We start from the raw sequence: 14,446 nt of genomic DNA, 5'->3' as shown, positions 1-14,446 counted from the left end.
CGCCACTATTATTATTATTAATAACTTATGTCATCTAGTCTCAGAATTCATCCTATACCTCCTCTCTATACCTCACCCCTACATCTCGCCAGTTACCAAATCCTGCCGATTTTACTTATTTTGTGCTACACAAATATCTCTGAGGGGATGGGATACTCAAATATATCCCCTCAGTCTCTGCTTCAGTTCAGGCCCTCAGAATTTCTTCCCTGGGCAACCGCAGTTCTATTTGTTTCTTTTTCTGCTGCCTTCCAACCATTCTTCAAGAGGCAGGCAGAGAGAATTTCTTAGATGCAAATGTGACCATATCAAGCCTCTGTGATAGTCACAGGGCTGCCTTATATACGCGTGTATATATGCGTATTTGCGTGAATATATATGTGTGTGCATGCGTGCGCGTGTGTGCGTGTGTGTGTGTGTTTGTGTGTGTGTGTTTGGGAATTCTGAAGCTGAAGGAAGGAGTTTTGTGGTTTGGCCCCAGAAGAAGGATGGAGGGTGTGGAATTGTGTCCAAAATCCCATCTGGGCTTGGGTTCCCCCTCATGGAGGAGGGGAGTTTCTGTGAGCCTGAAGACACTGTTTTTTAGACATCTTTGGTGAGGCTATTGCTGCAGGGACCTAGTGACCAGAGGGGCTTGGAATGATTTGTCATAACATCTGCATGACCCACAGCTGCAGTGTCAGCTGCTGCAGCAGCAAGGAAGCCAGGAGGCGGCAGCCTACTGAGGGCTCTGGCATAGCACAAAAGCCAAGGCCAACGCGCACTCTCTCTCAATCATTTGTAGAAGAGCACATCTGAATGTACGGGTATTCCCGAATCTTCCTCCAGGAAAGATTTCGAAGAAAGGATCTGTGTTCCTGAATACAAGGAGACCTGGTATACCACACCCTTCATGACCTGGCTTCTGCCTTTGTCTCTGGCTCCTGCCTCATTCCTAGTTAGGTACCAACAACACTCATGCTCCAGCCATTCTGCGCTAACGTTGTTCTCTGGATGTGTATGTATATCTTCATGTGTTTGCATCTGGTCTGTTAGTCAACATCAGGTCAGGCTGTAAATAACAGAGATTTAAATAAAAGCTAGCAGCTTAAACAAGATGGCTTATTTCACTTTCACATTCAAGTCTAGAGGAGGACAGACCAAAGCTGGTAGATCTGCTGAGGTTCTCAGGGATCTAGGCTATGTCCAACTCACCACTCTGACATCCCTAGGATGTGGCTCTTGTATTTATGGTCCAAGAAGGCAGATATTGCGTCCAGTTTATAGCAGCAAGAAGAACCTAGAAACAAAGGAGCAGAGAGTAAGTTCTACATATCTTTTAAAAAATTTATTTTTATTTATTTTTTATTTATTTTTATTTTTTTATTGAGACAAGGTCTCACTCTGTCGCCCAGGCTGGAGTGCAGTAGCATGACCTCGGATCCCTGCAGACCTCCACTTCCTGGCTCAAGTGATCCTTTGGCAGCCTCCCAAGTAGCTGGGACCAGAGGTGTGTGCCATTGTGCCCGGCTAATTTTTGCATCTTTTTTTTTTTTTTTTTTAATAGAGATGGGGTTTCACCATGTTGCCCAGGCTGGTCTCGAACTCTTGAGCTCAAAGCAATCCACCTCCCTTGGTCTCCCAAAGTGCCAGGATTACAGGCATGAGCCACTGTGCCTGGCCTCAGTTCCACGTATCTTTAATGGAATAATTTCAGAAGCTTCAAACAATGCTCCCATCTACATGCTATTAATCAGAATTAGTCAAACACCTAGCTGGAAGTAAAGTCAGGAAACGTTAAGTCTTTGTTCTGGAGAACCATGTGCTCCAGTTTAAAATTAAGAGTTTCTGTTACTATGAGAGGAAGTTCCATCAGGTATTGGAGAACAACTTGTAGCCTCTGCTTACCTGGAGATTCCTACTCTTCTTTAAAGACTTGGGTTAAGCAATAGTCTTCCTGGCGAGATCTTTAACCCTTACCCTCAGCCAAGATTGGTGCTTTCAGAGCTCTCTGAGATCAGTCATAACCCTTGTTCCATTATGATGTGTTTGCTTAGATGTTTACTCACTTCCAAGACTGATAATAATTTAAGGGCAGCTATAGTGTGCCTGGCACACAGTCTGCCTCATAGCAGATTAATAAATATTTTCTGAATGAACTGTTATTATCCAGACAAGAAACTGAAGAGCAGAGACGTTCAATGATCTTTTAAAATAGCTACACACCCACAGAAATACATCTAAGTGATTTTTGACAAAGGTGCAAAAACAATTCAATGGAGGAAGGATAGCCTTTCCAACAAATGTGGCAGAGCAATTAAATATCTATAGGCTAAAAAAATGAACCTCAATCTAAACCTTCCACTTCATACAACAGTTAACTCAAGATGGATCAGAGACTTAAATGTAAAATATGAAACTCTAAAGCCTTTAGCAAAAAATCATAGAAAATCTACAGGGCCTAGGACTGAGTGATGAATTCTTAGACTTTGACACCAAAAGTGTCACGATCCACAAGAGGAAAACTGATAAATTGCACCTCATCAAAATTAAAATCTGAGTTTTGTGAAAGACTCTATTAAGGGGATAAAAAGACAAACTAAAGACTGGTAAAAAATATTTGCAAGCCACATACGTGAGAAAGGACTAGTATCCCATATTTATAAAGAACTCTCAAAACTAAACAAACGATTCAACTAGAACATGGGCAAAAGATATGAACAGAAATTTCACTGCAGAGGTTACAAAATAGCAAAAAAACAAAACAAAACAAAACAAAACAACCAACAACATGAAAAGATGTACAACACTGTAGTCATTAGGGACATACCAAATGTAAACTACAATAAGATATAACCATATACCTACGTGAAAGGAAAATATCTTGGGACCCCCAAATCACTAAACTAAAGGGAAAATTCAAGCTGGGAATTGCTTAGGGTAAACCTGCTAAACAAACTGTGGTATGTTCACTCCATGGAATACTACTCAGCAGTAAAAAGGAGTGAATTACTGATGCACATAAAAACTTGGATGAATCTCAAGGGAATTATGCTGAGTGAAAAAGCTGATCCAAAAAAAGGTTATCAACTGTATGATTCTATTTATAACATTCTTGAAATGATCAAATGATAGAGATGAAGAACAGATTAGTGGTTGCCAGGGCTTACGGGGGGCTTGAGGGAGGGAGGTGGCATATTTACGGTGATGGAACTGTTCCAGATACTGATTGTGGTGATGATTTCATGAATCCACCAACATGATAAAGTTGCATGGAAACACACACACATGTAAAACTAATGAAATCTGAGTAAGTGGGTAAATGGTATCAATGGCAATTTCCTGACTGTAATTTTGTATTATGTTATGCAAGATGTTACCATTGGGGGAAACTGAGTGAAGTGTAGATGGAATCTCTTCATATTATTTCTTACAACTTCATGTTGTAAATAAACACGATTATCTTAAGAAGTTTAATAAAAGATGCTTTTGAAAGCTGGAAAAAAGTTCTCCAAATAAATGTACTTAAAATGTATTAATTTATAAAAACAAGTAAACCCATAGCCAGTTAATTGTATTTTAGATAGATCCTGTTTAGATGATCCATGTGTCCTTATGTGAAATAGTAATAATTTTTAAAAAGAGAACTTTTCACATTTGTGTAGCATGTTCATCCATGTTAATTCATTTCTTTTTTTTTTTTTCTTTTGAGACAGCGTCTCGCTCTGTCACCAGGCTGGAGTGCAATGGTGCGATCTCAGCTCACTGCAACCTCCGCCTCCTGGGTTCAAGTGATTCTCTTGCCTCAGCCTCCTGAGTAGCCGGGACTACAGGCGCCCTCACCATGCCCAGCTAATTTTTGTATTTTTGGTAGAGACCGAGTTTCACCATATTGACCAGGATGGTCTCGATCTCTTGACCTCGTGATTGGCCTGCCTTGGCCTCCCAAAGCTCTGGGATTACAGGCATGAGCCACCGCGCCTGGCCCTCATTTCTTACATGGGGTCAGGAATATAAGTTGGGAATGTAAGTTTAAGCAAGGAAAAGGCCTGAAGCCAGGAAATTAGCTATGTGGCTTACGGGAAGAATGCATATAACCCCAAACCTACATTTTCATAGAAACATGTTAAAAGCTTTCTTATAATTGGCTAGTATTTTTAATTGATTTAAATTCCTCATCTTTATTCTAGATCATTCAAAAATATTCAGATGTGTGAGATTCTTTGGTTTATTTAAGAATGGATTCTACCTTGCTCTGCAAAGGTTTTGGTACTCTCTTAAAATAGGATTAGAACAGTTGGGCAGCAGAATTGTACTATTTTGATTGTATTGGTGCTTTCAAGCTCCTGGGTTCATTCTAGGAAGCACAAAGCTCAGACTTCAAATAACTTCTAGAAAGAGTTGGTGCTATGGACTGAATTGTGCCCGCCCCGCCCCACCCCTAGACCGTTTTATATGTTGAAGCTCCAACCCTCAATGTGACTCTACTTGGAGATGAGCATTGGAGGTAATTAAGGTTAAATGAGGCCATAAGGGTAAAGCCCTAATCTAATAAAACTGGTGGCCTTATAAGAAGGGTAAAAGAGGCCAGGTGTGGTAGCTCATCTTGTAATCCCAACATTTTGGGAGGCTAAGGCGAGAGGATCACTTGAGACAAGGAGTTTAAGACTGGCCTGGGCAACATACTGAGACCCCATCTGTAAAAAAGAAAAGAAAAAAGAAAGTTAGCGAGGTGTGGTGGCGAATGCCTGTGGTCCCAGCTGCTCAGAAGGCTGAGGTGGGAAGATTGCTTGAGCACAGGAGTTCGAGGCTGCAGTGAACCCTGATGGCACGACTGCACGTCAGCCTGGATGACAGTGAGACTTTGTCTCCAAAAAAAAAAAGTAAGAGATTCTCGGCCAGGTATGGTGGCTCATGCCTGTAATCCCAGCACTTTGGGAGCCCGAGGCAGGTGGATCACCTGACGTCAGGAGTTTGAGACCAGCCTGACCAACATGATAAAGCCCCACCTCTACTAAAAAGACAAAATTAGCCGGGCATGGTGGTGCATACCTGTAATCCCAGTTACTCGGGAGGCTGAGGCAGGAGAATCGCTTGAACCTGGGAGGCGGAGGTTGCAGTGAGCTGAGACTGTGCCATTGTACTCTAGCCTGGACAACAACAGCAAAACTCCGTCTTAAAAAAAAAAAAAAAAAGATTCTCTCTCTCCCTTTCTCTTAGCACATGCACGGGGGAAAGGCCACGGGGCACACAGTGAGAAGGGGGCCATCTGCAGGCCAGGAAGAAGACCCTCACCAGAACCCGACCACGCTGGCACACTGACCTGGGACTTGTAGCCTCCAGAACTGTGAGACTGTTGTTTAAGCCACTGAGTCTATGGAATTCTGTTAACGGCAGTCAGAACGGACAAATATCGTCACCGAGCAGCATCCAGGTGGTTCTGGTTAGTGAGGAGACAACGAACAAGCTAACAAGCGAAGACTCGACTCATTTGTTTTCTCCAGCATCTAGGAGATTGGCCATCCTGACAGATACCTTGAAAGAAGGACCCTCTGAGAAAGGTCATCTGTGGGGGTCCACATGGGGGCAGGACCAGCTTTGGCTACTGTAGGAAGCGTCCCAAGCAGCATGGCATGGGGGTAGGCCACCCTCTGAGGCCGGTGTCCAGGATGACGCCCTCCTCCTCTCCATGCCAGCTCCTGTTTGCACCTCTGGGTGATGACAACAGAACATGAAGTCCTTTGTTAGAGGTGGGAGCAGGGTCAAGTTATAATGACTGCGTAAATTGAGGGAAAACAAAGGGAATATTTGATTGATTTCTAAACCATCAACAACTGAGACTAAATCTTGTCAGGTTTCAGTGAAAAACCAGATCAATAATCCCTAGAGAAGTGCTTCTCAGCTGAATGTGCACACGCATCACCTGGGGGAGTGTTAAAATGAAGACTATCATTCAGTAGGTCTGGGGACGGGGCTGAGAGGATTCATTTCTAACAGTGCTCTTCATGGCGGTCCAAAGACTGGGCTTTGAGAAGCCAGGCACTAGATTCAGACTGTGAGGTCCCTGAGACCAAGGCCACACTGTCTTGTCTCCCATTTGGTCCCCAGACTTGGCACGATGCCTGGGACTAAAATAAGTTTTCAATAAATATTTGCTGAATTGAATTAGTGAGGAACACTGGCTCCAAGGACAAATTTTGTAGCTGAATTCTTTGTTAGAGGAAGTTCATAGCCAAAAACCAGAGGGATGAAAATTGAACCATGATTAAACCTGTGTTTGACTAGCACTTTGGAGTTTCCCAAACACTTATAGCTAATAATTATTGTTAGCTTATTTGAATTTTACTCCTACAATAATCCTCTGAAGAAGAGTTGTCATTATTATTTTTATGTTACAGATGGTAAAAGCAAAGTCAGAAGGATGAAATCATTGACCTAAGGAAGGAAGCAGCACGTGCACTAGAACGTGGGTCTTTGGATTGCAATTTTTTGCTGCTGTGCTCTGCAGAAAGAGTAAAATCGTCACCCAAAGTGGATGATGTAACTCTTAGTACCATATAGCTTGAGGCTGTTGATGTCCCTATTCCTCTATAATTGTTATACACTTGGTACAGAGAGCTATTATGTCAAAAATGTAAGTATATGGGTGTAATATGAAGAGATTTCTCAAAATATAATTCATGAGCTCACTCTGGGCTGCCTGGACAAACCAGCTATAACTGAAAGCTCCTCTCTCTTCTAGCAAAGAGGTTGCATCCCAGCTTAGCTTCCCTTAGAACCAGAGATTTCCTCCCCCAGGGCAACATCCCACAGACCTCAGGGCCTCCAGGTGCAGGGAACTCGTGCTCCCACTCAGCTCGCAACCGGCTGGCAGCCAAGCCAGACTGCCTGCTGCAATGTGTTCTGATCAGATCTTCACCCCTTGGCCAAGGTTGCTTTCATGCTTTCCCTAAAAGAAAGAACGATAGGGGGTAGGACCCTCTCCAGCTGAACTCAGACCTACACCACCAGGCCTTGGTGTGCCTTGTGAGCATGGGAGGTACTTGAACCTTCTTCACTTGCTGACCCTTGCTTTAGAAAATTTCCTAGTAAAGCTGATTCCAAAACTTATGCCTTGTGATGCTGTGGAAATCCTCTGACCCTTTGTAGGGTAGGTGAAATCACAAAAGGGCCATTTAACTTGTATAACAGAGGGGGTTTACCTGTGGTTTTTCAAGATTAATCTCAGCTATCTCTTCTCTTTGCCACTCTTTTCTAGTGGCCATAAACTCTTTATTTTTATTTTTATTTTTATTTTTTTTCAGACGGAGTTTTGCTTTTCTTGCCCAGGCTGGAGTGCAGTGGCACAATCTCAGCTCACTGTAACCTCTGCCTCCCAGTTTCAAGCGATTCTCCTGCTTCAGCCTCCCAAGTAGGTGGAATTACAGGTGCCCGCCACCACGCCCGGCTAATTTTTGTATTTTTAGTAGAGAGGAGTTTTCACCATGTTGGTAACGATGGTCTCGAACTCCTGACCTCATGATCCACCAACCACAGCCTCCCCAAGTGTTGGGATTACAGGCATGAGTCACCTCCCCCGGCCCATAAACTCTTCTTCTATGGTCTTTCCCAAAGCATTGCACAGTGCTATGATTAAAAAAAAGAAAAGAAAAAAAAAGTAGTCAAGTGTTTGATCTTTGTAACCATGTCCTGACCCTGTCCTGACCATCTCCGTGGGGTTTCCATGAAGCATCCCAGCGATGTTAGCGGACAACATAATTCCTGTTAGTGTCTATGAGTGGCAGCATTCTGAAGGCTATGTCAGGTCAATGAGACACAAGAACCTCAGCTGCGAAAGGAATGTTTTATTTATGAAGCGCACACATGCCCAAAGCCCTGCGTGTTTCTCCTTCCATAGAGATAAATGCTGTGTAGCTTCCGGCCTGAGCTTGCCATCGCACAGGTCCTGCAAACCCACCTTGCTGAGGTTTCCCCTGCAAGGGAACAGGAAGGAGGTTTGCAGCCTCCCCTCCTGGGGGAGACAGGGATCAGGAGAAAGAGCTTACAGTCCTAGAATTGTTCTTTGAGTAGCAAGGGGAAAAAAATCTGACCAAAACTGTGGGCAGTCCTGAGGGATAGTATGGCAGCATTTGAATTCACCCTACAGACATCTGAGCGAGAAATATTTATGAACACATCTGCTATCACTTGGGGGTGGAGTGTGTGTGCACATTTGTGTGTGTTTATAATTCACCAGTGTCCTGGGATGGTAGAGGATTCCAGTTCGGTAGACAGCAGCATAATGATTGAATGTCTGGGGTTAAGGTCTTGGGTTCAAGTCTAGCTATGCCATTTATTAGGCTGGTGCAAAAGCAACTGCAGTTTTTTGCCGTTACTTTCAATGGTGAAACCACAATTACTTTTGCACCAACCTAATACTTCTCTTGAGACCTTTGGCAATGTATTAACTTATCTAAACCTGTTTGTCTAGAAAAACAAGTGTGTTTGTCTAGAAAAACAAGTGCGCAGGCAGACAAAAACCCATCTGATCCTGTGTGTTGTTAAGGAAATGAAATAATGCAAGGTAAGGACTAGCACAGTCCTGGCACATGGCATAAAACCCGGCTAAATGTGAGCTCTTGAAATGGAATCTGTACCAGAATCTCTTTCATCTTCTAGGACTTGATGTTATATTTGGTTCTGCTTTTCTGCCATTTTGTCTCTAGATTAGAGCAGCTACCATTTCTGAGCTCCTTGAAGAGTTAGAGGCATTGCTTTAATAGAGTCTGTGTCAGAAGGCTCAGTGGCTATGGGCCTAGCTGATATTTTCCTTTTTCTCTGCCCCCTTCCTCTTCTCTCCATCATCTCCCATCTCCTATCCTCATATTCCACCAATTCCGCTCCCCTCCGCACTCCCCTTCAATTTGGATCTGGCACCATATGTTTATGGGTCAAGACAGTTTGTTGCCATGGAGTTTGATTGTCAGGTTTTATGTCCCCATTGCCAACTTAGGCCCCATCTATGCAGCTGAATTTCTCAGCTCAAACCAAGCCCATGCCTGTGATAGGTCTCTAAGATTTTGGGTAGTGTCCTGCATATCAAAATGTCTATATCTCTATGATGTACTTCTCCTGCCAGAGGCTTGAAAGTAAAGAAATCGGGCTATATTTGATTAATCACGTTGTGGGTGCACAATCCTTACGTCTGTCTCTTGGTCTCTCTTGGCCACCTAACATCTCAGTTTTCTTAAATTGGCCCAGTTTACTCTGTTGTTCTAAAGAAACTATTAACGACATCCTCTTTCTCTCTCAACAGTGTTCTGTTTTGGAAGATACATTGTAAGGTCACCCTGTCTTTTGGGATTGGTATATATTTAAGCCTCTTTTCAAATATGGAAAAGATGGTATGTTACCAGGCGAAATTTTTTTCAGTACCATAACAAGAACTGTGAGAAGGAAGGTCACAGTCAAGTTTCAGAAACAGTGCTTCGAAAGGTTTTCTTTCTCTAGTGCAAACAGGAATGTGTTTTTATCGTAGCAAGTAGTGTTTTGGAAGACTTGGAAGAGGCTTGCCGCACAATTTACATTTTATGTGGTCAACCCTTATTCAATGGAATAAGTATAAGCTGAAAATACTCAAGGGAAACACACACACACACACACACACACACACACACACTCCACAGGTTGTTGATGCTTTTGAAGCCTCTCCTCTTCTTTTTCTCACCTCACTTTGTGTGACTGGGTGGAATGCATCTTCCACAAAGTGGTGTGAATGAGAAATCTAATAATACTCAGAGCTCAAAGGAGCTGTCAGAGCTTGTTCATCCTAAGATTGTGCAGCCATGCTCAAATACAATAGAAAGAAAGCATCCTAGGAGCCGAGAGCGGAAACTCTTAGCTTTGTTGGCATCAACTCTCTCTATCTGAACAGAAGAGACGCAAGCTGGTGTAAGTGCCGCATGCTGTCAAGCCGTGACAGTGACATGGGACCGCAGTGGATAAAAAGAGACAATGAGCACATGTGGCTGGCAAAGGCTGGACTGCATGTGGAATAACACCTTCATTGACAGCAGCTGCAGCTACGGTGGATATTCAGGGCTCCTCAGGCAGGCCTGAGGAACTAGGTTGACAAGTTCTCTGGAGAGGAATATACATTCTTGTCATTACTCATGGTATCCACCATGTGCTAACCAACTATTTTCCTTCCTCATTCTAAGAAGGGACACAGGGCCATAAGAAAAGGCAATGCAAAATGCTGCCACTTGGTACATGGCTGAAAGGGAAAGGATAATGCAATCCCAGAAGGGAGAGAAAGGACAAGAAAACAATGGGTAGTTAAGGTTTCTGCTTTATCTAGCAACAGCCAAGCCAGGTTTCCTAGGAAGTTATGAACCTGCTGACTCTGAATGATGGCGTGATTTATAGTCAGCTCCAGGTTGTCTGTTTTTGACATTCTATTCACTCACATATTTGCATATTCAGAAGCTGTACGAGCACGAAACTATTAATATGAAATCCACTATACGTTACAGTAGAATGACATGTAATTTATTCATATAACTGACAATTAGGCAGTACTCAAAATTCATTTAAATAAGCAAGTGGTTACACAAACATCTAATAATACTAAAATTGATAGTCAGAAGGTATAAAATACCATGGGTATGAAATGCCATGGTAAATACTATTCAACAGACTACAATCATAATTCCAAACTAAATCACGGTTTTTAAAATGATTTTTAGCAGTTCTGGAACGATTTGACTTTTCCCTTTCTAAGCAATTTACATCTTCCACTGATACAAGACAAGGTCGTTATTTTCAAGAAATATTGCAGAGTGACTTAGCTTAGGTTGCTCTCTTGAAACACATTTTCTTGCAAATTGTTTTTTAATATTGCCTCTTGACATAGAAAACAAACTAGTCAGCACTTAGTTCCCCAAGCAAATATGCTTGGATCAGAACAGTGCCAGGGTGTAACCCAGTTCCGCAAGAGGCAGGCAGTGAAAAACCTTTTGCAGTTTTTGAAATATGCTTATTTCTTTTCTGAGGCTTCAAGCATCATACACTTAGGCATCCAAGCCAGTGGAGTTATGGGAATAAAATAGTTTGATATACAGATGACTATGACACAATTGCAACTGGGGTGAGGGGAAGTTACAATATAATTCTGCAGTGCTTCAAACAAAAACAGCTCCTACCTAAAGTTACTTCTTGTAAGCCTCATTACATTTTCATGAAGCGTAGCTATGTTTGCAGGAACAGTTTGGCTTATCATGTGTCTGTCTGTATTATTTTATTTATTTATTTATTTATTTATTTATTTTTGAGATGGAGTCTTGCTCTGTCACCAGGTTGGAGTGCAGTGGTATGATCTCGGCTCCCTGCAATCTCTGCCTCCCGGGTTCAAGTGATTCTCCTGCCTCAGCCTCCCGAGTAGCTGGGATTACAGGCACCCGCCACCGCACCCAGCTAATTTTTGTTATTTTTAGTAGAGACGGGGTTTCACCGTGTTGGCCAGGATGTCTTGATCTCTTGACCTCGTGATCCGCCCGCCTCAGCTTCCCAAAGTGCTGGGATTACAGGTGGGAGCCACTGCGCCCGGCCCTGTTTGTATTATTTTAAAGTCTTATACTTTATCAGAATGAGGTCCAAGCATGAACCTGGCTTGAAAAGCTAGCAGCAGTAGTCATGAAACATATCAATAAATTAAAAGGCTTTCACAGAACAAGATTCGGCTAAACCTCTTACATACAAAATACAGCGAGAGAAATACAATTCTTTAATGCTGAACTATGAGGGAGAGGAAAAAAAGTCTAAAAAAATAGAAAACTCTCTCCATACCTGGGTGTCAAGGCAAGATGTAACACTGCATAATGCCACAATATGAGCAGTCACTGGATGACAGATACTCCAGAAACAGTGGTCTCTGGGGATCTCGGAATTATGACCAAGAGATGAAAATACTGTACCAAAAGGCATGCATACAATCACTGTGTGCATTCAATGCGTGAGCTGCAACCTAAGCAGAGATCTAACAAGACAATGAGGCAGTGTTCCAGGGTATCCATTAAAACTGGCGTGGGCAACTACATGTTGATTAAACCTTCCGAGGCAGCAAAATGTGGGCACAGCGCCATGTCTGGATTCTGCAGCTGTTTTATGATCCTCTTGCGGAATTTCTCCCTCACACGATTAAATTCCATTATGTCCATGGGGTCCTCTTCAATCCAAAACTTATGAAATTCGTGCATCAAATAGCCTGTTGGAGACAATACAATGATAAAAATGCAGGAGAAAAAAAATTCTTAATCACATTCAAAATCATTCTGAATGCTGAGGGAGATGCTGAACCAAGCCACAGCAACCATGGAGCTCAAAGAAGATGTCAAAATCTAGAAAATACCACTGTTTAAGATTATTCTTTAAAATCAGTGCAGTTGAAGACTACCAATCTGCAAGCTTATTGCAATTGGCTCTGGAATGGTTCTCATTCTTCCCAAGCAGAAAGACAAATTAGTTCTGTCATCTCTTGAATATGAATCGCATCGGGAACATTGTCTGAAAGGCTGACAGTGACTACTTCATCCTTCTCCTCCTAATTAAATTAACCTAACGGTCCAATTTTTCCAAATCACCCCACTCAGTCTTTATTCTCTTGATATTTGATATAACTAAAGTTTTAAATTACCCCAACAAATCAAACAAATGCATTCTGACACTCTATTATGAGACAATAAAAATTGTAAATCAACCCTGAACAACACAGCCTGGTCACAAAACCACATGAAATTGTTAATAAGACTTCCTTGCTCTGAAGCAATAATTTCATATTCAAATCCTTTGGTGTCTCAAAAACGCTACCCACGAGTGATCGGGATTGAAACAATTTGAGGAATAAATGTGAAGTATTTGGTATAAGAACCTATTCATTGTGCTTTGTTCCCCATTATGCCCCCTCCCATTACCACATTTGTTTAATTATTTTTATCTACCACATTTAGTATTGAAATGTGCATAGGCCGGGCGCGGTGGCTCACGCCTGTAATCCCAGCACTTTGGGAGGCCGAGGCAGGCGGATCATGAGGTCAGGAGATCGAGACCTGCCACGATGAAACCCCGTCTCTACTAAAAATACAAAAAAATTAGCCGGGCCTAGTGGCGGGTGCCTGTAGTCCCAGCTACTCAGGAGGCTGAGGCAAGAGAATGGCGTGAACCCGGAAGGCGGTGCTTGCAGATCGTGCCACTGCACTCCAGCCTGGGCGACAGAGCGAGACCCTATCTCAAAAAAAAAAAAAAAAAAAGAAATGTGCATAGTGTTTTGTTTTGTTTTGTTTTTATAATGCTAGATACTTGTAGGTAGTAAACTACTACAAGCTCAGGTGTCTCTATATCTTAGAAAGAAAAGTACTTAAGGAAGTAATCCTAGTTTAAAAAAAAGAAAAACAGCCAGGCATGGTGGCGCAAGCCTGTTGTCCCAGTTGTTTGGGAGGCTGAGGTGGATCACCTGAGCTCAGGAGGTCGAGGCTGCAGTGAGCTGTGATTGCGCCACTGCACTCCAGCCTCAGCAACAGAGTGATACCTGTCTCAAAAAAAAAGAAAAAGAAAAAGAAGACAAAAGAAAAACAAATATTACGCAAAATTTTCTTTGTCTTAACATTAGAAGGAGGTAGAACATAGAAGACAGGATTCTGGAGCCAGAAACCTGGTTTGAATCCTTGCTTTTCCACCTGCATGCATAAATGAAAATGGGGAAGGGGAGGATGAGAAGAGAATTTGGAATAAACATACTCAATACTAACAGTACAAAAAAAATCAATACTTTTTGGTTTTCTGGTAACTAGCTATGTATGGAAAAATGCTTCAACATAATTTCATACATTTTTAAAAATCTTTACTCATATTTTATTTTAATACAAAAATAGGAGTGACCTTCACTGTCCCCAACACACACGGCCGGCTGCTCGTCCACTTCCACAGACCCTTCCCACTGGTTACTTGTCTCATTACATTGTTAAGTATGCTTATACTTGTTTAAGTATGTGGTCTGTCTGTAAACTTAGGAGGAGGGTTGGGTTGACTGTTCCATTTCTTTTTCTTTTTTAAGTTTGTTATTTTTTTTAGAGGCAAGATCATGCGATGTTGCTCAGGCTGTCCTTGAACTCATATGATCCTGCTGCCTCAGCCGCCCAAATAGCTGGGACTACAGGCACATGCCACTGTGCCTGGCTTATACCATTTCTTTTAGGACTAGCCTGCCTTTGGGCCCTTCATACTCTAGAACTGACTGTTTTCAACATTTCTGATGAGGGCACACACCAACCCATCACTCTACTGGCCTTGAGGCTACACAAGCCAGGGTTCCACTATCACTGTCGTGGGAACCTGACCACATCAGAAAAGGCCCAAATCAGAAGGATCAGTCGCCCCAGAAGCCACCTCCTCTGTCTCTTGTCATCTGATGCTTAGATTCCCAGAGGCAGCA

General features: G+C 42.5%; 1 protein-coding gene across 6 annotated transcripts in view; it reads right to left on the bottom strand.

Annotated features, from left to right (window-relative positions):
• Nucleotides 1-10,487: 10,487 nt before the first annotated feature.
• Nucleotides 10,488-14,446, bottom strand: part of ELMOD1 (ELMO domain containing 1) — a 75,229-nt gene continuing 71,270 nt past the window's right edge. For all 6 annotated transcript variants that reach the window (XM_005579523.4, XM_074015154.1, XM_065528940.1 and 3 more), the window contains one exon: nucleotides 10,488-12,223. In XM_005579523.4, coding sequence (XP_005579580.1) covers nucleotides 12,051-12,223 — 173 coding nt within the window. In that variant the 3' untranslated portion in view covers nucleotides 10,488-12,050. The remainder of the gene's footprint in view (nucleotides 12,224-14,446) is intronic.

This window comes from Macaca fascicularis, chromosome 14, assembly GCF_037993035.2.
Source record: "Macaca fascicularis isolate 582-1 chromosome 14, T2T-MFA8v1.1".
Lineage (NCBI taxonomy): Eukaryota > Metazoa > Chordata > Mammalia > Primates > Cercopithecidae > Macaca > Macaca fascicularis.
Note: the sequence above shows the minus strand (reverse complement) of the source record. Positions and strands in the feature narration are given on the sequence as shown.